The sequence below is a fragment of the Ornithodoros turicata genome, chromosome 2 (assembly GCF_037126465.1).
Source record: "Ornithodoros turicata isolate Travis chromosome 2, ASM3712646v1, whole genome shotgun sequence".
NCBI lineage: Eukaryota > Metazoa > Arthropoda > Arachnida > Ixodida > Argasidae > Ornithodoros > Ornithodoros turicata.
Window position 1 is genome coordinate 26,850,706 of NC_088202.1, and position 27,478 is coordinate 26,878,183.

The window sequence follows — 27,478 nt, forward strand, 5'->3', positions numbered from 1 at the left end:
ACGTCTTCTTCGATGTACGGAACTTTCATTACGAAACTTGGACACCCACAACAGGACCGAGTTGCAGCGTGACGGAGCATCACGACGATGAAACTGACTTCGGAATTTGCGTTGCGTGGCTATAACTGACTGTGTTCTCAAAACAGCTCTGCTGCTGCAGCACGATCCCCCACGTACAATTGCGGATTAGCTTGAGTCGAGGATTGTCAGTGTCGCCAACTGCGTCATCATCATAATCTTAGTGCAAAAGATATAATCCCACAAACCGTCAGCTAATTATGCCCATCTACATCATTGCACTGCAAACTTCTTTGGGAATACCAGTGCCCGCCATTGCCAACGAACAACTGGACCACTAAGATTTAGAAAAATGCACTCTCCAGTCTCACTTTTCAACATTTCAGGAAGAATTAAGGGCAAGCCTCGCAGGGCAATTACAGTCCGGAATTAATTTTACTTCATTCGCACACAGACAATACTTCCTGCAATAAAGTGCCGACATTGTTGCCACTCATTTTGACAGCGCTTGCTGTTTAGTGATGACTGTTGAAATGAGTTGAACGAGGTATACCTCCACTTGATGATTAAAGATGTTTTTTATGGCGCAACGGCAACTGCCGCTACACCTGCTATGCCTTCAATTGTTTGTGCGTAAATGATTACGAGGCGTTGCAAACCAGATGCCATTGTACACCAGGAAATTATATTCAAGTAAGAAACACAAAGCACAATAGAAAGCGTTAACGCTAGCAGTTGCGTGCGAGGGTTTTCTTCTAAGAACATTGATCTGGTTACCAATTAACTAACGTCAATGAACATTTGCAAACGTGATGTTTTAAAACATTACTCTTATATTGTGCCCGCAGGCAGAAAGTTCACGACTCGCTAATATATAAACGCGGAAAAATCGCCTCCATGCAGCAAGTATGTTTCATCCACTCCTTTCTGTCGTGCAATTCCTGCTCCTGTTGTTCGCCAGATGCGGTACGTCCTTATTGTATTCCTTCTAAACCCTCGTGAAAACTCTGACTCTCTTTCCATGACTGTCGGCTGTGCACGTACGTACGCTCGTATATCTATTGATCTTTTCGCGTTTTCCTTTACCGTAATGCTCCGCGACTGAACTAGTGATATGCCGTACCACGCAGCACGCTGGTAGCAAACACTTAGTACTTTGTAAATCCAAACAGACGAAAAGAACTGCGCATTGGCTTGACACAACAAAATACCATTTTACTCGAACGTTTCGTTTCTGATACGGGAGACATCATCAGTGCAGGAACAGTCAGCATACACATCGGGGAAAGGGCCGCTATGACGTCGCACACTGAGCAGGAGGAGCAGTGTCGTTGGGAGGAACCGAGAGGTCTGCCTGCCTGCCTGATTAGGCGGCATGTTTCTCGGGAAGGGAAAGGTGGTGGAGAGGAGGAGAGGAAAGGGTGAAGTGAAGCTCGGGGGGAGGATAGCTGCGTCCATGGGCCGACTTCAGGGGAACTGTGCCGGCATACGCCTATTACACATCTGAGGGAAACGCAGGAAAAACCCCAGACGGCACAGCCGGCCCGCGGATTCGAACCGCGGACTCCCAGTCTCCAAGCGCACGCGTTACCGCTGCGCCACCGGAGCTGGTACACTGAAGGGTCTCCCCGAATGTGCCGTGATCCGAGGAGCTTTCAGTGTGCAACGTCATTCGCGGCCCTCTCTCCTGTTGTTTTGTTGTATGAATCCGGTGTAGCGTTCTTCTCGTCATGACATCTCCTGGCCAGAGCCGTTGTGATATCAAGGTCCACCTGTGTCAGGATAAACCTGAACCCCCCTCCTCCCCCCTTTCTACTTCAGACGAAATGCTCCTCCGAGGTAAAGACGAGCGAGGGTTCAGCTGACCGAGACTCACCGTCGCCGGTGTCTCGTGCGTCGCAGTCAGCAGCAATGGAACTCCGAAACGAAAAATTTTATCCGTGTGGGATACAGTCGTTGGTCGCACAATTCTTGTGCGCCACGATGAGAATAGATGTGCCGCTTTTTTATGACACTGTCCTTTCGTCTTCTATTACTTTTTTTTCAGTAGTTTAGAGGAACAAAACTGAATATCTACTTAGGAAGGGAGTTGCCTCAAGGCCCCCTCTCCCCCCCCCCCCCCCCGGAACAGCGCTGTCCCTGTATTTGACCGCAGCTCTGTATTCCTGTGATGATGCTTAGCCTGACACCGACGCAGCATGAAGATTATGCCGAGGTGGCTTAGCTGACATTTGTCCTCCTGCTGAGCTTTTAAGTTAGTGTGTTCGAAGCCAGCAGCCGTCAACTCCACCTTCGTTTGCGAAAGGGGAAAGGGGCATTATGGAATACGGAGTGCACTGAAACCAGTCAACTTTTCTTATTCCCTTCTGGCGCAAGTGGCGCCACCTCTCGACGGTAGCAGCACATTTCTGCTCCATTCAGAAGAGAGCTCGTTCCGGAGACATAAGAAAGAGAGAGAGAGAGAGTGAGAGAGAAAAAAGTTTATGGCGTCAATGGTAAGCCTTCTTTGACTACGCTTCTTCTCTGTGTAGTCGGGGACTCTCCCACCAGCAGCACGAAATTTGAGAAGTACTCGTAGGTCCTTCTTTCGACACTTTTAGTTTCAGAAGCTCTGCTCCCCTATGGCGTCTCCTTCGTCAGCAAAAATGGCGGTTACCGGTGCCATGCCGCTATGAGGCAAATTGCAACACGTCTTTCAACCTGCCACATGGGCTTAAATGTAAACTTTGGAAGAGAATCCGTTGTAGGTTTCTGTTACGATTACGATTATCGACATGTCTCAAATGCAGTTACGGTATATCTCGACTTCAAAACGGTGCAGCAGTCACAAAAATGAAATTTGAAATGGGAGGAGCCGTTGCTTTGAGTCGCCGATGGAAGGATGTGTTGCACGCAACACTAGGCGGCCGTCCTGTGTCACTGGGTATTCGGCCGGTGATCTGTGCTTGTGTGCATTCAACGCCTTGTAGTGTTCTCGTGTTGTTGTTTTTTTTTTTTCAGCAGTGACTGGTATAAGAGGCAGAACGAGGTGTTGCATGAAAAATTGCTGCAACAAGTCGACTTCAAGTGGGGTGTTGCTTATTTACGATTCTTGAAAGATGAGAAGCGCCGCCGTGAACAGGACGCAACGCTCCGAAAGACTGGAATGTGTGGAATGATTCGACACAAAGTCAGTGGCAGATACAGGTGGAGGGGCGATGACCTCTCAAATCGTCGGTTTGTACATTGGACTTCCATCTGTCCCCTGCCCCACTTCGCGCTGCGACAAAGAAACCACCACCTACCTCAAACGAGTGGCTAGATCTGACCATGCACAGAGCAGATGATCCGACGATTTCGAATCTAAGATTTCGTGACACCATAGCGCGTCTGATGCACCACCTAGAAGCTTTCCAAGAACGAAAAGTGTTAGCGAGCTACGCTGTCCCTATACGATGTTCCCGCGGGAGCTCTTATTCCAACTCAACGTAGCGCGTACGCAAAAGGGATACTCAAAGAGGTATGCAATGTTCCTTGGTAATCGACACAGCTCTGATAGAACTACAAATGCATATGGGTGTCTGTTCTCTTCTTCATTAAATTCTTTATTAGAAAACTAGGAGAGCAAAATAGATGTCATTCTTGCGGTTCGTTATACGGTCACACGAGCATTCTCTCCAAGAAAATATAACTACAACGTCACTAATTACCGAAAATTCGTTAATTAACTCTTTAATTAGGTACTTCGTGCAAAAGCAGTATAGCAGAATGGGATATATTCCTCGTTGAAAGCCATTCCATGTTTAAAAACCCTTAAACGCGCACATGTGTTGAAATATATGTCGCTGAATTTCAATATGCAAATGAGCCGAAAGAAGAACTACGCACCTTTCGGGAGCAGAATTGACGCGATCTTCACCTTATTTCGGTCGGAGAGCGGTCTATCTGGCCAACAGATTAACTCCTACACCAATCAGCTACACCGCTCCAATGCACGTCGCATTCTCACGTGGATAGCCTGTCGCTCTTTCTGCGCTGGAAAAGTGAGCAATATACGTCACCTTATTGGTCGAGCTCGGACGTCAGATGAGCGACGACCTCGGTCAGTCCTATATGTTGTCGCAAGCACGTGACTCCTCACGCTAACGCCTTACCGGCGGAAATGCCTGTTGCGATGTCAAAGCCGGATGAGTTTAGGTATCGGCGGTATCAATTTCCTTCCCGTTATTACATCTCCTGCTATAAATCTTGTTATAGAGCAAAGAAAAAAAAAATACGGCCATCCTAACTTTGTGATAACATATGGCAAGTGACAACTCCCCTTCCCCTGCAAGTGCCACTGCAAAATAAAGCAATAGTATTTCTTGTTTTGTGTTACAAATGTGCCTCGCTGAGAGACTGTACGCAAAATATAAATATCGTCAGTGAACATCGCGCTCCTCGAAGTTTAGGAAGTGGCAAAACTGCATAATTGCAAGATTTTCAAAAGTAAGCTACGTCACTGGGGGGTTAACGTCTCTCTCCTAGGGTAAAAGCGTTTCCGGTTTTCGCACAACCTCTGCCGTCAGCTTTGGGCTGACGTTTTCGGCTGACGAGATTGCCCACTCTATGACGTGATATACGTCTCAAAACTAGAAGTTAATTTTATGGTGATTCTGATTCACATACAAAGAAACAATGTTTCGAAAAAAATGCAGTGTGAGGCACGTGGTTTGCAATAGTATCAATTCAGTGAGAGTCCGAAGAGGCGAAATGTCGTCAGCAGTGGCACTTCAAAGCACCTTAATAAGTGCAAAAGCCACAAACCAGACAAGCTCAACAGATTCATGGCGTAATGGAAGGGTCCTCAGATGCATAATCCGCGTGTTTTATACGGCAAGTTGTCGGCGAAGCAGGCACACCAGTCACGTACCCACACTTGTCAGTCATTCTTCTTTTTTTTTTACGGCTTCGTTTTTTTACTTTTCCACCGCTGAGTAATTAATTACACTAAGCTTTTCACACTACGCTTTCATTCAACTTTTCTTTCTGGAAGTAACATGTTGAGATAGTGAATCCACCGAGCTGGAGCGACAGGTCCACAATATTGAAACGTGACAGCCGAACGACCGCGGGATGTTAATGGGAATCAAACAGGGACGCGTGGGACAGAAAGAGATAGATGAATAGTGAAATAGCTGATAGACGAGTATCCAGTGAATTAATCGCATTATAGAATACCGCATACTTTTTAATGTACTGCGACCTTTGCATCACGCAGGATGCAATGAAATACCGATCATCGTCGTGGGCGACGAGTCTTCTGAAGAAATTCCCGACAGTGAAGCAGAGTACGCGGCTTGGGAAACATGCCACACAGAACACAGCTCGGGCACTGCATGTCGAGGTGCCGTAAGCAAAACTATGTTCTACCACGAACCTCGCACCAAGAAATGCACACCGTTCACTTTCCTTGGATGTGGTGGAAACGACAACAAGTTCGACACACGTCTCCAATGTAAAATATTCTGTAAAGGTAAGACCAAAACGCGCGTCATATCTTCAGTTGACAGCATAAAGTGCACTAATCATGTCTCGCTAATCTTCGATTGCCTCGATCGTCACGTTTTATCATCCCGATAGCGGATTTCGGGATAAACAAATCAAGTGCAGGGAACGAAACCAAGAGCTGAACATTGCTTACCTAACGCGGTTCCGTAAACCGTACCCTCTTTTCGGGAAGCATGTTGTAACTGACGACAACGGTACAGGTTCTCTTGCCGTCAAACCAAAGAAAGAGCACTTTCTAGAAACCTAAGAACATAGGTATATACGCTCGTTCTACTTGTGATTCCGAAGGGTCATAGGAAAGGCGTGTCATTTTTCCGGAGAGTGTCGTAGTAATAATAATTGGGGGTTTAATTCGCGAGACAACCGAGATCATAAGCGACGCCGCAGCGGTCGGTCTGTGGATTGATTTTGCCCACCTGACGGTTCTTTAACGTGCGATGAAAACTCACCACACGGCACCCGGTATTTAACGTCCCTCGCGGAAGACGGCGTGTGTAAGCAACCTGTACCCTGCCACCAAGTTGCTGGCATACTCAGCCGGGTTCGAACCCGCGATCTCGGGATCAGAAGGCGAATACGCTACCAAGTGAGCCACCGAGGCCGGTGCAGAGTGTCGTGAATCGTGCACTTGCCGACATCAATGGCTGGATCTTCTTCAGCTGAGGACTGCAGATATCAAACGTTTTCTGTTCGGATAACTGATACTCGCACGCCGACTTTTTGAGCCCCGGGGATGTCGAAACCCTCCTTCGCCTTTCGAACATCATCTCTATTGCCGGTCAGCAAAACAGCACCGTGACAAACCTCAACCTGGTCAGTGACTGCGGAGGTCATTGACATGTGTAAATGAGTCAGTATAACATTAGCTGTTAAAAAATTGTTTCTAGAACGTCACGTCCTGGTACGAATAAACAATTTCCGATAAGTAATTCGTAAAGCTAACGGTGGCGGGCAAGCTCGCAGTAACGCAGATCGGATAACGCGGTTTCCGGTTAACTGGGCTGGAGATAAAACGAGACAGGAGTGTATGTAACTCCATTGGCACTGCATGCCTTCGAAATGTAGCCATGTCCCGTGCCCAACAAACGGGTAGCTGTCACAAATCCGACCGCACTTCCAAAAACTTATTGCGGCTTTATTTTGTTCTTTTCTCTCGCAGTGAGACCCAGGGGCCGTTGCGGAGAAGAGAAGAAAGAAGGAAGCTGCAAGGCAATAATCCCCAGATATTACTTCGACTGGAAAACATGGCAGTGTCTCAGCTTTGACTTCGGAGGATGTGAAGGCAACAAAAACAATTTCCTAACACAAGAACAATGCCAGAGAAGATGCAAACGTAAGTGCGTTCCAACAAAATCAAATGTGGAACTCGTTTTGTGAGGACGCAACTGAAGCCCATACAATACATGGGGGAAGGAAACACAGGAGCGGCCCTTCCAACAGCTTCCCATCGGGACGAGCCGCCTTCGCAATGCATTCTGGGATGCTCCTATTACCACGTGACCGCTCAGGTGACCCTCCAGACTGCACAGCGCCACCAAAGCAGATGACGCGAGCAGTAGCTGTGTCACACTTCAGATGGCAGTATGTTGAATTCGTGCTTGCGCTTTTCTTTCTGTATGTTCGGAGGTTTTCTCTTCTATTAGAATACCAGTAACAGCGTGCAGAACGCAAAATAAGTACGCGGGACTGGAAACCTCACGTGTGGCAACGGCGACACGTACTTCCAACCTATGTACGTTTCTTCCTTAAATGGTAAAGAGTGTGTACCCAGAACACCATTAATCAGATTTGTACACGAACATGCGTTATGAAATAAACCTGCGGCACAGTGCTAGGTCCCAAATGAACGGTTCAGGATGACTCGAACACACACAGGCGATTAAAACAACCGATCATGCATATAAAACGTGTTCCCGTGAGAGAGCTGCTTTTTGTTCAACGAGAGCCGCAGCCGGCATAGGAACACATTACCATACGTCATTTCTGCGATGGCGCTCAGCGCGAGGAACAAAGCCTTGCAAAACCGAAACTTTAAGGCGGATCACCTGGTGGACAGGACGTAATGGGGATTTTGACTCGAGCGACTGCTAGAGGGTGGCTACGCTAGTCTGGAGGGAAGAGCCGCTCCTTGTGTTTCATTCCTTCATGATACAATACATTCTCACACCAGCAGCATATGGCCGTATATGCAATATACGGGGTGGGTGCCCTAGAACAGTGTTTCCCAAAGTGTGGTCCGCGGACCCCTGGGGGTCCGCGAGAGTGTCCGGGGGGGTCCGCGACCGTCTCTCACATTTCAGTGAGGATTTTCGTCCCCACAAACACGCGCTCGTACATGCTGCCCGATTTCCAAACACCCAGAACTTCCAAAATTGCTACAAGCATGCTTCAACGGCTAGCTTCTAATTTCTGATAGAAAAGTCCTGCAATGCACGTTTGTCCGAGTCATACACATACAAACAAGAAGAAGAAACCAGTCCGGAATCGTTTCTGAAGCTGTATGGAAAGCACGCAGCAGCTGACGAGGTTGCTGGTTATGCACTGGCTAGCATGGGAAATACAGTTCGTCGCATCGTTTTGCTTCGAGTTCGAACTGACTGAGAGTGTTCCCGTGTTTAGCGCATTTTATATTTGGCAGCCTGGGGACCTCTTGCAGCGATGGTGGCACTACAGATGATACCTCTGTTTGGTATTATCAATCTTGAGAGATGACATTAATTTCGTTCCTCGTTATACCCTGTCGCGCATATTAAACGCAGTCTGCAATGCAGTGTACACAGCGCGTATCCCGGTATATTTGTTTGTGTGTGTGTGGGGGGGGGGGGGGTCCGTGAATTGGTTCTCATCGCTTCCGGGGGTCCGTCACCGCCAAAAGTTTGGGAAACGCTGCCTGGGTCAGTTACATTTTCGTGCAAGTTGTGATAGCTCCTTGTGCGATACCTCCTTGACGCACAGACTTCCTCTGCCTCAGAGTAAAGAATTTAGGCCGAGAATCGTACGAAAAAATTGTGGTCACCAAGCACTGTGTAATAAAATAAATACGACTACGCAAACTTTCCCCTCCATCCATCGGTATATAGCGAATAGGAAACACATGAAGACGAAAGTTTGGGCGGCCGTATTTATTTTGTTACGCAGTAGCTTGAGACCGCGGTTTTGTAGTAGGTTTCTCTGGCATAAATTATTCACTGTGTGGCAGCAGAAGTCTGTCTGTCATGTAGGTATAGCGTCACGCGCAAAAATGTGACTGACCTTTTATAGCACCCGCCCTTCAATAGTCACTAGTGGTTTGTAGCTCCGAGCATAGGTGGGCATTTTGGTGAAACCTCACTCGCCCTCACATCGCGGCCCTCACAGGCACATGCCCTCACTCGCCCTCACCCTCACCGTCCTCACGAGCACATGCCCTCACTCGCCCTCGCCCTCACGGTCCTTACAGACACATGCCCTCAATCGCCCTCACGAGCACAGGCCCTCACTCGCCCTCACCCTCACGGCCCTCACAGACACATGCCCTCAATCGCCCTCACCCTCACCGCCCTCACGAGCACTGGCCCTCACTCGCCCTCACCCTCACGGCACTCACAAACGCAAGCCCTGAGGGTCTTACCCTCATAAGGTCTCCTGTGAGTGCACTCATGAGGTCTGAGGGGCGCCAGGTCTCTGTGAGTGAAGTTACTGATGAGGCCTGAGGTATGTGAGGTCAGTATGAGGGCATTCAGAAATGAGGTCAAATGACGCATACCAGACGTGCGCAAATTAAATTATCAACATTGATGATATGGTTACAGCGACAAAACAACTGGCTGTGTACACTTTTAAGGGCTGGTGTGCACGTATTTAGCAATTTCATCTACGTCGCGCTGGGAACACAGCAAAGCGTCCTGAGCTGACTGATTACTTGGCGATATGGTTCCAGCGACCCAACTACAGGCAGGGTGCACTTTAAAGGGCTGGTGTGCACGTTTTTACAAATTTAGTCTAGGTCGCGCTGGGAACACAGCAAAGCGTCCTGAGCTGACTGATTACTTGGCGATGTGGTTCCAGTGACTGAACTACCGGCAGGGTGCACTTTAAAGGGCTGGTGTGCCCGTTTTTACAAATTTAGTCTATGTCGCGCTGGGAACACAGCAAAGCGTCCTGAGCTGACTGATTACTTGGCGATATGGTTCCAGTGACCGAACTACCGGCAGGGTGCACTTTAAAGGGCTGGTGTGCCCGTTTTTAGCAATTTCGTCTACGTCGCGCTGGGAACGCAGCAAAGCGTCCTGAGCTGACTGATTACTTGGCGATATGGTTCCATCGACCCATATACAGGCAGGGTGCACTTTAAAGGGCTGGTGTGCACGTTTTTACAAATTTAGTCTATGTCGCGCTGGGAACACAGCAAAGCGTCCTGAGCTGAGTGACTACTTGGTGATATGGTTCCAGCTATCCAACTACAGGCAGGGTGCACTTTGAAGGGCTGGTGTGCACGTTTTTACCAATTTCGTCTATGTTGCGCTGGGATCACAGCAAAGCGTCCTGAGCTGACTGATTACTTGGCGATATGGTTCCAACGACCCACCTACAGGCAGGGTGCACTTTAAAGGGCTGGTGTGCATGTTTTTACAAATTTATGTCGCGCTGGGAACACAGCAAAGCGTCCTCAGCTGACTGATTACTTGGTGATATGGTTCCAGCTATCCAACTACAGGCAGGGTGCACTTTGAAGGGCTGGTGTGCCCGTTTTTAGCAATTTCGTCTACGTCGCGCTGGGAACACAGCAAATCGTCCTCAGCTGACTGATTAGTTGGCGATATGGTTCCATCGACCCATATACAGGCAGGGTGCACTTTAAAGGGCTGGTGTGCCCGTTTTGAGCAATATCGTCTACGTCGCGCTGGGAACACAGCAAAGCCTCCTGAGCTGACTGATTACTTCGTGATAGGGTTCCAGCGACCCAACTACCGAGAGCGTGGGCTTTAAAGGGCAGGTGCGCCGGTTTTTAGTAATTTCGTCTATGTCGCGCTGGGAACACAACAAAGCCCAGGACACTTGGCTGTGTTCCCAGCGCGACGTAGACGAAATTGCTAAAAACGTGCACATCAGCCCTTTAAAGTGCACCCTGCCAGCAGTTGGGTCGCTGGAACCATGTCACCAAGTAATCAGTCAACCAAGACGCTTTGCTCTGTACCCAGCGCGACATATACGAAACTGCTGAAAACGGGCACACCAGCCCTTTAAAGTACACACTGCGTGTAGGTGGGTCGATGGAACCATATCACCAAGTAATCAGTCAGCTCAGGAGGCTTTGCTGTGTTCCCAGCGCGACATAGACAAAATTGGTAAAAACGTGCACACCAGCCCTTTAAAGTACACCCTACCTGTAGTCGGGTCGCTGGAACCATATCACCAAGTAATTAGTCAGCTCAGGACGCGTGCCTCTGATCCCAGAGCGACGTAGACGAAATTGCTAAAAACGGGCACACCAGCCCTTTAAAGTGCACACTACGTGTAGTTGGGTCGCTGGAGCCATATCACCAACTAATCCGTCAGTTCAGGACGCTTGGCTGTGTTCCCAGCGCGACGTAGATGAAATTGCTAAAAACGGGAACACCAGCCCTTTAAAGTGCACCCTGCCGGTAGCTGGATCGCTGGAACCATATCACTAGTGCCTTCATAATTTGCCCACGTCTCGTAACCGTCATTTAACCTCATTTCTGAATGCAGTCATACTGACCTCACACCCCTGAGGCCTCACCAGTGACTTCACTCACACAGACCTGGCGCCCCTCAGACCTCATGAGTTCACTCACAGAAGGTCTCATGAGGGGCAAAACCTCATGAGTGCACTCACAGGAGACCTCATGAGGGTAAGAACCTCATGAGTGCACTCACAGATGGCCTGATCGCGGGCTTGCCCTCACTCACCCTCACCTCAAAGGCGTGAGGTGAGGGTGAGGGGCACTCATGAGGGCCCTCATGAGTGAGTTCGCCCAGCTATGGCTCCGAGATTATGTTGAAGGTTGGGACTGGGTTGGGTGGGGGGTTATATAACTACGGTTCTTTGCTTTACGAATGGGTTATTTCTGGGCATATTCCGAGGGCGTCTTTCACAGTTTATTATTTTTGGAGAATTAGGTGTGTTTTGAAGTTTATGCTCTACAACTATGTTAATATCCGCAATTCGGGAAAAAAAAGCGACCGATGTGAGACGACATACCGCAACAAAGAATGAGAACCTGAAGGGATCCTCCTGTGATGTCTCTTGTCTCCTACATCCTACTGTGATGAGGCTGAGCTTACAGACAACGACATCTGCACCACGGTCACATGCCGGCGCGAAAATCTCGATACCAAGATCAACATCGGCAGAGTTGCGGGGCAGCTTTACTTTGTGCCCCCCCTTACTGTGAGAATTGTTGCAGCTAGGAGCCCTTCCAAGGAGACAATCTGTATATTATCTGTTCCCCTTGTATACTTCGTGGTGGAGAGAAAGCATGGCTTACAGAAAAAAGGAAAGCGAGACCCGAACAAGCTTGTTGTTTTTCACATCGACCCGAGAAGCGGCCGAAGTGACTTGAATATGCTCTGATCCCTACCTTATATATCCCCGAGCGTCCAATGATGAAAACTTTACCCGCATTACACCGGCGCAGATTCAAGAGAGCTACCCTCCCTTGTTAAGGTGCTCACGCAAGCGCATGCTACCTCCCGAGAAGCTGAAGGTCGCCCGGAAAGTATTCGATCATGTGCTTCACATGGGAGTCATTTGCACGTCTTCCAGCAGCTGGACGTCTGCGTTGCACATGGCACCCAAGAAGACTTGTGATTGGCGTCCATGTGGTGACTACCGTGCCCTCAACCGCGTTACCATCCCTGACTGTTATCCTATTTCTCACCCTACTGAAAATAATTACCTCGGAGTCTGAGGTCTTGAGGTATTATGGGACATCTGCGGTCTTGAGGGTGCCTCAGAGGTTGAGGTTCTGGGGTTACCCCAGATCTTGAGGCACTGTGGTTACCGCCGGGCCTGAGATTACCACAGAGTGGACCTCAATCAATGAACAACACCGACCACCCGGAGCACCATCTTCGTGTTCAAAGACTGTATTGTTATTGAGGTTATCGGGTTCTCAATGCTTTCTCAGCACTCTAATTTGTAGTTCACTTTTGCACCATCCCATTTATGTGTGTGTGCCTCACTGTCGCACGTGTTCTCTTCATTTTCTCTCTGGTTTCCTCGCCTTGCACCACTCTTGAAGCACTGGGGGTATGCACCTGGCCGTTCAGGTACGGTAACAAAAAGAAATAATTCACGAAATACTAAAATAATTATTAGCAAATTGAGTGAGCATGTCTCCATCTACGAAAGTGATTTGCTCCCCGCGGTGACAAAACTGTACAAGTCGATTACGGTAAGTTGCTATACTCAAAGCGCAGACAGTTGTTGTTGTTTTTAAGTGTTGAGAGCGGTCAGCCAATATTTGGCTTGCTACTCTTGGCTTGACGGCTGTGACCACTGGTATATATAGAGTCTTCAAATACGTTTAGTAGTTCTATTCATACCAAGAATATGCGTACATGTTTTGAACAAGAAAAGGTAGCGATAAACACACGTCACTCCAGAGGGATGAACGGTCTAGTGAGCAGCAGCCTCATGCACGTTGTCGAATGACAAGCAGCAGAAGGACAGGAATTGGGTGCGATATCTTAACACTCACTTTATCTCGCGTTTGTTGCTGTTCTGGATCACGCCTTGGTGGTGGTCTTTCGCTGCAGGCCATGGCGACGCCCTCAGTGCCTACCACGCGACATGCAATCGTTCTGAAATGCATCGCAGGGAATATGAAAATACGGTATCACAAATATAAGAAATTCAAAGTGTACTTCAAAGTACTTCAAAAGTGTCACTCTCCAGTCACAAGATATTGAAGCACAATATTTTTTCTTTGAAATAAAATACAGATACGCACGCACACACATACAGCAAAATCTATATACAAGCAAATTTCCTTCCCGTACCTTCCAGAAAGAAGCTTCCACGGGTTTTCTATCACTCCTTCTTGAAAATAGCATGCAGGATATTCCGTGTTCCGATTGAAAATCTGTGACATCGTTGTCTTCAGAAAAATTCCTCACGTTGTTTACATAAGCCACATCTGGAATGTCGTCAAGAATATGACGTATACACATGTCATCATGACACCTTATTAATAAACGGAACACAGGACGAAGCAAATACACACGCAGGCCATGGAAGTACACAGTAAATCATTTTACACCTTTATTTGCTCAAACAAGGTGTATTCTTATAAAAACACCCTTTTCTATTCCACAAAGAGTGCAAAAAGTGCATTACTAAAGGTGTAATATCGACATACACCACGTCTTATCCAATGTGGATAATTAAGGGTGTAAAGAGGGGTGTTGAAACAGGTGTTTTCCGTCGAATGCACCTTTTTTACACCCATTTGAATTGGGAGTCTGGTGTTAAAAATGGTGTTTTATTTCGTGAGAGAAAAATTATGCTGGTTTCACAGCTCCTCTCAGCAAGTAATCACATTATAGACGATAACCTGAGTTAAAAACACAGTATTTGACATGGAGAGATGTTAGAAATTTAGCTTATACCTTTGACTCGTTGCAAGCGTGGGTGTTAATTGCAAAAACACATTCCCGCCACCGTTACAAACGTTTCCCGCCCCACCACATGTAACGAACGTGCCCCAACAAATTTTATTTCAGTATATGATACATCCGACACGCCAATATAGGCTACTGAGGGTGCCCCAGGTCTCTTTACGCCTCAGCACTCACGTTGGTCCCACAGTGTTAACAAGCTAACGAGGCGTGCCTGCGACGCATTGCACTCCGGTTTAGGTTCTACGATGGAACCACGGCTGGAAGTCTACCGCGTTCGCGGTGCTGCTTGCCATAGAAGCAAGAGCGTCGAACTGGATGTCTCGGCCAGTGGTGTCGGTATGCTGCCGCGGAAGCTCCTATTACATTATTTGCGAGGGAATACTTGCTAGCAAATAATTCCATGATAAAAGGTGTTTTCAATAGAATACTCCAATTTTAAGGGTGTTTTTGTTTTTAAACACCCATTATAACAGTGTTTTATTAGGAATACACTTAACTAAAGGGTGCATTAGAAAACACCCATCATTTGAGTGTAGAGGCAACACCAAAAAGGTGTGCGCCATGGGACAAGCCATTTACACCAAAAAAGTGTAAAAAAGTTTACTGTGTAGGCGCATAACTGCGGTAAGCAGAGGGAGTGGAAGCAGGTTGAAGACGATTGAAATTCATGTTCTGAGGCTGCAACACAGAAGAAAGGACAAACACACAAAGCCTCAAGTACCTAAAAACAATGAATGAAGAAAGATGGAAGTAATTAAAATGGTTAGCTTAGATGTGGGCTCGAGTCCTGCAGCTGGTTAACCTTTTCACCTTTCTTCGGGAACTTAGTGCACAGCCCCTCTCGAACCAAGCCAAAAGAGGGAGAAATAGGAATGCTGAGCGGAGCTGTAAAACCAATATCGACGCATGTTTCTCGCGTTCTCTTTTTTTCTTTATGCGAAACCGCACATCCCTTGGAAGATTTCGTTATGGCCTACTCAACCTGTCTGAAGCTCACAAAATCAGAGAGTATCGCGACAATTCCTGCTTGCAATTTTATCTCTCCATTCTAGCCTCTAATAGAAATTCACGTGCGAATCTACTATTTATCCTATATTGCGCTTATTGCGTTCAGATGACTGGTCATGCAAAAAAATGTAGTGTAATTTTCACACGAGTAATGTGATTTCCGTTTGCATATTACCAAAACCCCAGAGACTAGGGAGCTAGAAAACAGACATAAGCTGACAGTGTCTATGTGTTTTCGTAGTACCCTATAGCATCGGGTTTTAGTAATATGAATTTAACAATAGAATTGCTTGTTAGCAATTCCTTCATTGTGATTTTTGTGCAACATTCGCTGTACGTTGATGTACAACTGGTGGGCGCTTTCTGCCAGCACAGGACCGCTATAACAACTCCGTTCGTGTTATTAGAATTCCTTCGAATGCCCTTCGGTCTGCAAAATGCAGTACAGTCTTTTCAACGCTTCATCGATTTTGTCACCCGTGGCCTGCCTTATGTCCTCGCTTACACTGATAACGTCCTCATAGCGAGTCACTTCAACGAAGAGCACTAGAGCCACCTTCTTCATCTTTTCGGCAGACTGTTCGAACACCGGCATCATAATCAACGCTAACAAAGGTGAATTTTGAGTCTCATCTCTACATTTCGTTGTACACAAAATTTCCCCAGAGGAATTTCCCGCTCCCAGACGAGGTGAAGGCCACCATGAAATTTCCACAGCCAACTTCGATATGTAAGATGAAAGATGAAAGTCGATGAAGTCACTGAAAAGGTTAGCCAGCTGTAGGACTCGAACTCACATCTTCTGGGGGCATTGTATGTATTTGTCCCTTCTATGTTGTTCCAGCATCAGAACATCTGTTCTTTCATGTTCGATATGCAAGCTTCGTCATTTCTTGGGGCTCATTAATTTCTATCGCCGCTTTATCCCCCATTACGCCAACATTCTGCGTCCCCTAGGGAACTACCTCTGTACTGCAACGGGCACCTCTCACCCTTTCGTGTGAATTGCTGAAGCTTCAGCTGCATCCTCGAAAGTCCAGTAAGCCTCAGACACCCTTCTCGCGCACCAACGGCCAGGTGTGCAACTTGTTTAATGGTTGATGCTTCTGCATCGGCTATAGGAGTTGTTCCTCAGCAGCGCCTTGCGGATGATTCTGATGCCTGGACGCGTACAGCATTCTTCTCAAACTTCGACCTTCCAAAACACGTCGCAGTACGTTTGACTGCGACTTGCTCGCATTACACTTGAGCATAAAGCACATCCGGCATTTCGTCGAGGGGCGTCGGTTTACAATCTTCACCGACCACAAGCCACTTGTTTACGCCACTCGCTCATCCGGCACCAACAATACCTGTCGGGAACAGCGCCATCCTGCACTCGTTTCGGAGTTCTCCACGGACGATCCTCATCTCCCCGGTCTGCTGAGTCCCGTGGCTGACAAACTCAGTCTCTCTAACTTATCTAATCTGAACGCCCATGGCGGTTCGACCTTAACTCTGGACTACGTTGCGGACCTTCAAGATCAGGATGAGGAACTCAATTCACTCCGTTTGTTTTCAAAATGCAGCGGTCGACATCGGTTCCTGGAACACAGTCCCTGTGCTGCGACCTCACCTCCGGCAATCCCCGACACTTCGTACCCCTGCAAGACAGCTCATTTTTGACCTGCATTGTATGGCTCATCCTGGCATACGAGCCACCCACACATCGATATCGGACCGCTATGTCTGGCCTCGCATGCATAGCGACATTGCACTCTCCGCATGATCATGCATTCCATGTGAGCGGTCGAAAATTTCACTTCATACCGTTACACCTTTCACCTGAACTTCATGCTCCAGACAAGCGCGTTGACCATATTGATTTAGATATTGTGGTCCCCAACCACTATCTCAGAGTCAGCGTTATTTTGTGACCATCGTTGACCGGTTCTCACGATGGCCTGAGGCCGTACTCATCCCAGATGTCATCGCGTCCACAGTCTCTACAGCCTTTGTCCGCACCTGGATTGTCCGTTTTGGCGTCCCCGACACCATAACAACGGATCGAGGTCGTCAGGTTAAATCTGTTCTGTTCGTCGACTTGACATGATTCATATCATCCATCAGCTAATGCTATGGTCGCACTGTTGTTCCTCTACATTTGGCGACCCGAACGATGAACATCTGGGATGTAGTAGCCGTGGTGCTCGTTAGATGCGATATCTCAGGCCACTTGCTAAAAGCGTCGATCACGATCAGGTAACGCTTCCCATCCAGATCAGCAAAATAAGCATGCAGACGCGTCCAAGGCTTTTCGGCAGGTTCCCATTGATGAAGCGGAACCAGGACTTCCTGTGCCGCAACAGCAGCACATGGTCCACAGGACTACATTTACTCTTCAATGTGCCGATCTAGGCCGGGCCACCATAGATAAGACCTGGCTAGCATCCTCATTTTCGTCTGACCTACATGCCCCTCATGCAGGATGCTCTAAAGAGAATTTCGGAACTTTGGCGGAATCACGGTTCGCAGACCCCAAAGTAGTTCGGCGCAGTAGTTCGGCCAAAGTTCGGCGCAATTCGGCCCTCCACCATCCCAAATTTTTGCCAACATCGACGAGCACTACCAAAGCAAGCTATCCCTGGAAACAACCGCCATTATTCGATCCATTTCGCCCGCATCACAAAGCCCTTCGCCTCTCGCCCGACACGCAGACCGCTTCCGTCTACGTTACTGATCCGACCGACCCGCAACGACCCGACCGCTCACCGATCATTGCATTCGCCCACCAAGCATCGCTACATCTTCCAGGGACCGATCTACCCTATCCACGGCCTCCGGCACAATGACAACCCACTGCTTTATTTCATGCACCCTGCATCAAGACACGGTCCACTGCGGGCCGCGACAATACAGCCTCGCGCTCACCTGCCGGTCGCGGCAGTCGCGGCAGCCGATGCCACGGCACGTTTCAGCCCGCGCCTGGCATCTCACCACTGCTACGCAGCCTCACACACTTTGGACCCTAAAAGCTCTCGCTCCCGTGCCGATTGCGGCGCCCCATGTCACAATTCCCATGCGCGACCACGACTTCAACGATGTCAACGCTCTTCTCTGAAAAGCTCATCTCGGCCGCTCCCGCACCACACATCGACCTCTTCCTACAAGGTTCCGAACCATGAACATATCCAGCAGTGCGTGTTTTGCACGGTCGCTCTTGCCCTCCTCCTCCGGTGTAGACGAGGTTGTTCTTTCTCGCTGCTCCGCGTCATAGGGGGAGCACTCTAGCGTGCCGTGGTCAACGACGATGATGGCCACGCACCTGGAGCACCGTCTTCAGTTCCACCAGCACGGGCATGCAGACAGGACACAGTCATCGCCTCTCCGTGCCATACCATCATCGCCGGTGGGGACTCATGTAGGAGAACACCATCATCCTCTACAGCGCGCGTCCATCTATCACCTGAAGTCTGCTCTGAAAATCCACCCCCACTCTTTTTGGATGGACGTGCTGCCTATCGTGCTCCTCTCTGTACGGGCCACGGTGTAGCTGAACCTTGCCGTACGCCTGCAGAACTCGTGTACGGTACCACCCTCCGAACTCCTGGCGTGTTCTTTTCCACACCATCATCAGCTGGTGAATCCGATCTGTCTTCATCCGTCGGGCTTCCACGCACTCTCACTCAAGACCTGCAGCCTCATTCCCCACGCCCTTGAATTACACACACTTCATTCGTGGTCCCCGAACTTCACACATACAGACATCTTTTCAATCGTTACAACGGTGTCCACAAGAGACTGCAGCTGCCATGCACAGGGCCCTACCGCTCCCTTCAGTGGTCGTCAAAACACTTCACCATAGATTTTGCAGGGCGCCCCAACACCATTTCTCTTGACCTGCTGAAGCCTGGTTTCTGGAAGACCCCGCAGAGCAGACATCACCAGTTCCTACCCTACCTTCAGGCTTGCCCACCCAGCTTCCTCCACTGCATCACAGCCATCAGCAACCTCGTCGCGCCATGTCCATCCGGACAGTCCGTCATTGCGATCGCTTCTTTGAGTGTGTGTGTAGGGAGGGGAAGGTTCTCTACCAGAGCTGCTATCCGCATTGTCACTCTTTGACGACAAATCTCGTACCCCTGCATAGCACGATCATTAAACATACAGTTCCCAGGACTGTTACAGGTTCCAGGGTCTGGATTCGCCTCTGCCTAAAATATCTGCGTCGCCCACGAAGTCTATGGTTTGCTGCCCAGTACAACGCGAGACATCGGGAGTTTCATTGCATGAAATGTGTAGAATTCTGAAAACACAAAATGTAGGAGGTGGCACTTAGAGATGAAGTAATACGGAGTCATCTGATACGCTGCTCGCGCCCTCAAGCGTAATCAGTAACTACAGTCGATCATGAGAGGAGCAACATTGTTCGAGATACCTACCCTGTCCGCACTCGACATTGAGGTTCCAAGAAGAGCCGTGTATGAAAATGGAGTCTGGCCATTAGGAGGTGCCTAAAAGGAGGATTGACCTGTCAGTCAAGCTTGAGCGCGTCTCATTGGTTGCTGTTTTCTATAGGCGCCGCCATGACACCAAAGTGTCCCAAACATGGCGGTGCACCTTGGAATGGCGAAGCGGGGATTTCGGGACAACCGTTTTAACAGACTACTGTAATTCCATCCTGTAACTATATGACACCGTGAAACTAACTCAAAATCAGCTTCAACTTTCGCTCCACCATCATTGCTTATGTGAAAATGATACGTTCCGTCGCTGACGCTACTATAGGTGGCGTGCATATGACGTCGCGGCGCCGCTCCCCCTCTCGTTTCACTCTCTCTGGTGATCCATCTCCCAGACGCACGTGTATCCGCACTCCGTATGTTTTGAACGTTCATGGTCCGTCCGCTCGTGCGAATTTTGTCGATTTGTTATGCCGAGGTCCTAGACTGCGTCAAACTACATTGACAGGCTCAATGATATGGACAGAAAGCGGTACAATGAAAAAGTTTCGCTGTGTTATGGTGATCCGTACAAGATGGATCTTTCGGAATTTTCGCTTGACGACAGCCAATACCCTGACGTTGGACTCGTCGAGATCAACAACTATCTAGTCCTTTCAACGAGCTACATATCCAGGAAGCAAGTGAAGGCCTTCAGGTCACTAGAAGCGCACAATTACGTGACTAACGGGCGGGTTAACAAACCTCGGACGAAGATTCTGCCGGGCAACAGGGTCTTGATGACCTCGGAAGTAAGTAAAAATGCTCGCATTTGCATAGTTTTTCTAGTGCTGAGAAGAGCGCTGGGCAGTATACTGTACTGTACTTGTTACTAATGTGTTGCATTTTTTCGTCCTCCAAAGTCAAAGAAATGGTTGCCTGATGCTTGTCAAGCAGAAACTCAACAGCAAAAGTATTAAGTTTGAATGAGCCACACACATGCTTGTTGCCTTGACCCAGACAGCTGTCTAGTCCATCTTGTTTTATTAAAGTATCTTTAAAATCAGAAAGAAGTTGTAGCTACATACACAGTGGTCTACTCAAATGGCACCACAGACGTACAAAATTACACAATGCACAGCAAACTGTAACTATTTGGTCTAACACTGTGAATTCATCACCAGTTTTCATGAACTAAACAGGAAGTCACCCCTTCAAAATTCTGTATTTCCTCCTCACAAGTCCAATAACACGTTCGACGTGGATTCTCACATTTGAGATCTCACGTGACTGCTCAATGTCTGCAAATGAGAGCTGTCGTTTGCCGCGTGTAAATGACAGGGATTGCCAGGCTGGCCTGCCTGATTCCCACTGAATCACCTATTAAGAAACCTCGGTCTGCAAGTACAACGTCTCTTGGATGGATGTTGTCCAGGACACCTGAAGTTTCTGTAATTTCAGTGTCACTTGCACGACCACCATAACCACGTGAAATGAAGATTATACATTCTTGTGGTGCAATACCTAGGAGATACTTTACAGTACTGTGTCCCTTATAGTTGGACCATGTAGCACTTCGTGCATTGAATGACGATGGCCTATCCATGAAAATTTCGAAACAGTCCAGGATCACGGAAACCCATGTCCCAAAGCTCTCTCGAAATGCCATAGGCGTGGTTCGAGATTGTGTTTGTCGATCAGGCCACTGAATGAAACCTCGCAATGACGTGTACAAGCACTTCAACCACTTGTGGAAATTTCTGGACGCAGCGCTCCGTGATATGCCAAACCTATATCCTATGTCTTCGAAGGGCTCATTCAGTCTAACTTTTCAAAAGAATGCAGTCAGCTCTTGCAATTTTGTGATCTTACTGATCTCCGACTTTGGCACAGTGTCTTCAACTAAGTCGTACACTGCTTCTAATGTGTCATATGATGGCAGTCCTGTGTAGAATTTCACATGCTCGTTGTTCTCCTTGAAATGTTCCCGTGTCAGCTCAAGGCTGGAAAATTTCTGACGTAGCTGAAGAACTTCACATCTTAGTGCCATGTTGTCTTGCTGAAGTTGCTCGATATATTCTTGATGAAGGTCTGTCTGTACTGATGTGCCTGAAAAGAAGTCCCGTCAAAAATCAGTATAACATGTTAGTATGACATGCAGACCTATGGTGAATGTTATGAGAGCACATCAAGGTGATTAAGTGTACCTGTGGCTGCTCCCGGGAGGACGTCGCCGCCATCCTCACTGCCTGGCTGTAAACATCCTAGGCACCAGAAATTTCAAAATGTCATACACAGTCTTGAAAAGTGGTCAACAAAGTGAGGGTATGAAAGAAGGCTCTAATACCTAGTGCTTTTGTGACGAGTTCGTCATCAGTGTTTTCAATTCCAACCCCTGTGCTGTCAGAGTGGCCTAGGAGGATTTCAAACATGTAATGCAACACATAACTAGATAAAACATTTTCGCTGTGCGCGGCCAGTGGCATCAAAGCTATCCTTTGACAGCGGCAATCAACACTTAAGAACGGCAATCTTACGAACTTACTTTCCGCCTTGCGAATGCGATGTTCACTGCGCATAGCTGCAGCACGTCGTTTTGCGCTTTCGTAGCAGCCCACCACAGCTTGAGTACTCACAGGGCTCCTTTCGTAGCCTATGTTAACACTAGGTACCCACACTGTAAACTGAAAAGCTCCCTTTTGGGTGTATTTGGGGTGTAAATAGGGTGTAAACTTGTATATACTCCTTTTTTACTCCCTTATTACACCTTCTAAGAAAAGGAACACCCTTTGAAGGGTGTTAAATGGGTGTTAGAGCTTTCGAACACCTTCTGCACAGCCCGTTTACACCTTTTTGGTGTGAAAAAGGTGTATGAGGTAACAATGATACACATCCGCACTATCGTTTGGGATAATTTTTTGTTCATAACTTTGAAGCCTTTCTGAAGCCATCACAAACACCTTACTGTTTGTCAATCAAAGTAAGGGAATTAATAAACTGAATAAAAACGTATTATAGTAAATGTTACTAGCAGACTAACGATTGATATCACTGCAAATGTCCAAAATACACAAGCGAAAATTCGGCAAAATACTTGGCAAAACATGCATAAAGATATAGCTGCAATGCAGAAATGGACTCCGGTACGGCACCTTGCGTGACCACCAGCGCATCAGTAATATGAATAAACTAACAAGCCCCTTCTGTTTTGCTCAGGGATGGGATTTTTATATAGTTTGTCGAGTATGTGGTGCATCCCATATTGAGTCCAGCATCCCTGCTGGGTTGCGTGCAGATCACAGGTAATATGCTTAAGGCCCCTGCCTGTCAGCAAACTTCGAAAATTCGGGAAATTCAAAATTTGACACAGAATTTAGCAGAATCGCTCAATTTTAGGAAATTCCCGCAAGAAAGGGACAAATTTTCATCGGCTTTGCGTCATTTCCAGCCATACACAACACAACACAAAACTTTCTGTCGTTCAGAGACGGGCAGACACGCTTCTGTAACTCCGTTTTGTCAAATTTTGGGGCCCTCTTTCGGAAGGGTATACGCGTCGGAAGATGTTCATCTTTCTGCAGCGTACTCGACTCGACTAGGTGAGCGTGGCAAAATTTACTTCGGCTCTCTAAGCTTGCGGTTCTCGAGTTATCGGTTTCCGTGTTTACACTCCTTCTAATACGTGGGACTGACGGCAGTTGTTCCTAAAACAACTTCTGTTGCAGCTACCTGGTCGTCTGTGATATAGTTTTGAAGGTCTCGACATGCTCCTTCCAACCGTTTTAATCCCGTAGGCACGCGACGTTCCGTTCTACAGATATGGGCTTTGGAGTATGAGTGCTTTGCACTTGGCGACGCTTAGTCTGGGTAACGCCGCCCGGAAACGCTTCCCTCTTGTTTGTGCCGTAACTCGCAGACCTTACGTCCAATTTACTCGAAATTTTGGGCGCACATGCTCTGTTCTCTGCGCTACAACTTTCCAATTCACACCACCAATCCTTTTGCAACCGGTTATGACGTTATTCTTGAAATTCCTTAGGCTAACCGCCATTCACAAATTTTGTCCCTGTTTCTAGGTTCGAACCCTGCGGGGGATCTCAACCGGCTATTAACGAGTTGCTGTACTCTGCAAGCCGAATACGTAGAAACTTGCAGTATCTTTCTATCCATATCCGTTCTCGAGTTATCACAAGATGCCAAGGGCTGTTTCTTATATTTACAGGGCTGGTGGCATTTTTCCGGATATCGGTTGTTTATTGGCGTAGGAATGTGATCGAGGACTTATTTTGACGGGGAAAATATCCGCTTTGCGATAGCTCTGGTCCCGTCTTAGCGCGACTTTCTGCTTTCTTGGTAAAGCACGGGGAGAGCCGCCGTTACAGACAGCGTCCTTGGAGTGCGCAGCGCGTCCCGCGTCCCCTGCTCATTCAAATTTCGTGTTAGACGCGTTCGGACGTATGTTTGGAGGGCTCTCGTTTGGGAATCGTCTTTCGTCGTGTTTTTGGTACCCTGGTGCGGCGACTGTTTATTGTGCCCTCCTAGTGATATCTGCTTCTGTGTCTACCTTGGAAGATATCTCCGGAAGCCGTTGGACTTCGTGAATTCAAGGTTAGTTGTGTGCCTGTAGTGCTATGTTTCGTTCACCTTTTGCTTGGTAATGTTCTTAGGATGTGGGTTCCTATAACTTAATCTGCGCAGTGTGGTTATTACTATATTGATTCATATTTTCTTATCCTCTAGCTGTTATCTCAGTGTGCTCGTTACCCTGCTGGTTAACTTGTATCGTCCACTTTCAGCGTCAGGGAGAAGATACCACATGTGATGCTCCAGTCACACTGTTACTAATGTGGAAACTCCTTGATTGCCGACGATTTTGCCCGACTAATTTCGGTGAACAACACAGATGTGCCAACACGCACGAGATGTGGGAAAATCAACAGATACGTGGTGGAGATGTTGAAAGAGATCAAGTAAGTTAAGCTGAAGTGCGTTGCAGACCTCCTTACTGACTTGTATTTGTTCCGAAACAGGTAGAGCATACACTTCACCCATGCGACTACATTATCCACGAAACGTTGTATGACGCCCGACACTATACCTTTCGCAAAAAAATTTTCGGACAAGACTGCAGAAGAGATTGTATGAAGTATCTATAATCTTTGCAAGCTCACTCTTTCAATTCTCATACTTTTAGCCACCAACTATTTTTCTGTACGCCATTGGCACGTACAGTATGCGCCCCTGCTGGACAAACAGTGGCGACTCTGGTTTAGCAGTGTAGCACAGGCTGCATAGTGGCCCACTGCTCCAGCACGATTTCTGCTGGTCCACTGTTCCAGCTGGATTTCTACTGGTTCATTGCTCCAGCAGCATTTCTGCTGGTCCAGGTCCCAAATTACGCGTCAACTTGTCCTTCATCGTCTCGCCTGATAGAATTTTTGAATGGGTCTGCATATACATGGCACTTGCATTGTTATTCGCTTTCTTTTCTTTCACTGTTTGTTCTTCATCAGGCTGTGAATAAAGTATGCACTCTCATTCTTGTTGCAGGTACACTTTTCCAAAGCTGTGGGCAGAGCCGGCATCCACTCTTGGGGCATGCACAAACAAGCAGAGGAATTTGCGCACCTCCTGCAGTGTCCAAGCAAATGGCAATTTTGTGCCTCCCACGTCAGGGCAGCTGCCCCTGTGGAGGCCGGCTCTGGCTGTAGCTGAATTATTGCATCCGTTGCATCTGACAGATCTCGGAAGTTTGTAAGCATGCATTCGTGCTTGTCATTCAGCTGTGGTCACATATTTTCACACATGGACACTGCAAACACCCTTTCTGAAAGGGTGTAGAGCAAGCTGAAGGTGTAACATTACACCTAAAAGGGAGTCAGTTAGGATACCATCTTATTACACCAATATTGGTGTAGAAATACACCAATACACAAAGGGTGTATTTTCTTTGAGGGTGTTGCTATACACCTTAAAGGGAGTCAAGTAAAATACCATGGAATTACACCCAAAAGGGAGTTTTTCAGTTTACAGTGCAGTCCGGGCTGCTTGTGTCGTCCAACAACGCGGGTTCACCTGCGGAATCATCGTCTTTGTAGCACACGCCGTGTCGGACCTCCATTATCAGCACGAGCGGCGTAATGACAACTAATTTCAGGGAGCGACGTCTTACCTTGCACGAAGTGTCGACTGCATACACTTGCATTTTCGATCTTCGTTTTAGTCAAATCCGGCCGCTTGATGCGAGCGAGCCACAGCCTGCGTCCATCCGCGCTTCGAATCTCTTCTGCCTTTCCTTGCTATTCTACGACCTTTGGAATCCTAAAAAAGCGAACCTTTTCGTCTGAACCGGCCTTCTGTCGGCTGCTTCTACTGGAGCAGTTCACGACTGCACAGAAAACCATGTTGACTACGGCCGCAGTACTCCGTCAGATCAAGACGCGCAACCGATACGGAAGAAGCAGGAAACACCGACCGCTAATCATGGATCACCACTATGGTGGCGACTTCCCACAATGCATTGCGTCGTGACGTATATGCACGCCACCTGTTCAAGGTCCGTGATCCCAAGAAAATCGAAATCCCTGAAGTACCCCACTGACACGTAAAATTTTGCGTGTTTTTGATTATAATGTAATATACATATTTTTTTTCGTACATTTCTAATTCAACCTGCTTATGTTCTTATGTTACGTGGTTAACAGCTCATACCGGCAGCCATCTGCGTACGAAGAAGCAATTTCTGCAGTCTTACACTCTAAAAACAGAACTTCACCACATAGCACGCCGTGCACCAACCATTGCCACGAATGATGGTTATCGCTTCTGATTCAAAAACAGAGGGGGGGGGGGGCATACGCCTTTTTGTGGCAATTTGGATATGTGAAAATTGCCACAAAAAGGCGTACGCCCCCCTCTGTCTTCCAATAACGAGCGATAACTCTATCATTCGTGGCAATGGTTGGTGCGCAGCGTGCTATGCGGTGAAGCTCTGTCTTTAGAGTGTATGTCTTCCCGACACGCGTCTGTCCATGCAGATAGCGCTGATAAAAGTGGTAGCAAAATTCATAGTTATCGTATGTTGCTAGAAATATTCGTTTTAATCCACACTAATCCAGTTTCTCCAACATGGTGGCGCTTAACAAATATGGGCGAATTATAACTTTGGAGAGCTTGTACTAAGAACTTCTCTGCATTTCGACGGGTAATTGGCCACGTACATCAAAGAGTAGGTGGAGCCCAAACAAACTTAGTGTCCCTGTGCTAACCTTTCTTGAAGTATGCAGTCCCGTTCACGAACGGGAGCCGAATGTCAGGGGTGATAACTAGGCCTATATGCCGCGAAGGCACACTTCGCGGCACACTGCACACGCAACGATCGCAACCTGATTACGATAGGACGCGACGTGGACCCTCTATTTGTGTTTATAATGTATTAAACGAGTGCACTTTAGCCATGTGTCGCGCAAGCCGACTCATATTCTTCTTATCCTTCTCCGTTTAGGTCAACGAACGAACGGTTCGGTCAACCAACGAGATCAACGAAAGCCGGCAGCGGCATTCCAGCCCCGACTCGCTTCTTCTTCGCCCTGTCTCGTCTCCCATTCACTACAAATAAAACATACAGCTATCGGGAAGCATCGCCAAGATCTTTTTATTTAAGTCTGATCTATATATCGCTGGCATACGATTGGTATGCAGCCACGTGCGTCGTAAACGTCGATATCAAATTATCAGTACACTGAAAATCAGGCGGGTTAAACTCGACATATTCCCAGCCGAAAGAATGAACAGAGCAAACATGAGCAGACCAATTCAAGCCCCGTTCCCGATCACGCGATCAGCAGCAGCCACACCATTCCGTGGATCACGCC

The 27,478-nt window shown here is 47.8% G+C and overlaps 1 protein-coding gene across 1 annotated transcript; it reads left to right on the forward strand.

Annotated features, from left to right (window-relative positions):
- The first annotated feature begins 788 nt into the window (after positions 1 to 788).
- On the forward strand, positions 789 to 27,266 carry LOC135384435 (BPTI/Kunitz domain-containing protein-like). Its single transcript, XM_064613636.1, has 4 exons — positions 789 to 984; positions 5,258 to 5,512; positions 6,707 to 6,880; positions 27,109 to 27,266. The coding sequence occupies exons 1-4, from the start codon at positions 927 to 929 to the stop codon at positions 27,264 to 27,266; spliced, it is 645 nt and encodes a 214-aa protein (XP_064469706.1). The 5' UTR covers positions 789 to 926.
- The last annotated feature ends 212 nt before the right edge of the window (positions 27,267 to 27,478 follow it).

Coding starts and splice junctions, on each gene's coding strand:
- LOC135384435 (XM_064613636.1), top strand. CDS start 927: ATGTTTCATCCACTCCTTTCTGTCGTGCAATTCCTGCTCCTGTTGTTC. Junction 5,513..6,706: donor ATGTAAAATATTCTGTAAAG/GTAAGACCAAAA, acceptor TTTCTCTCGCAG/TGAGACCCAGGGGCCGTTGC. Junction 6,881..27,108: donor ATGCCAGAGAAGATGCAAAC/GTAAGTGCGTTC, acceptor TTCTCCGTTTAG/GTCAACGAACGAACGGTTCG.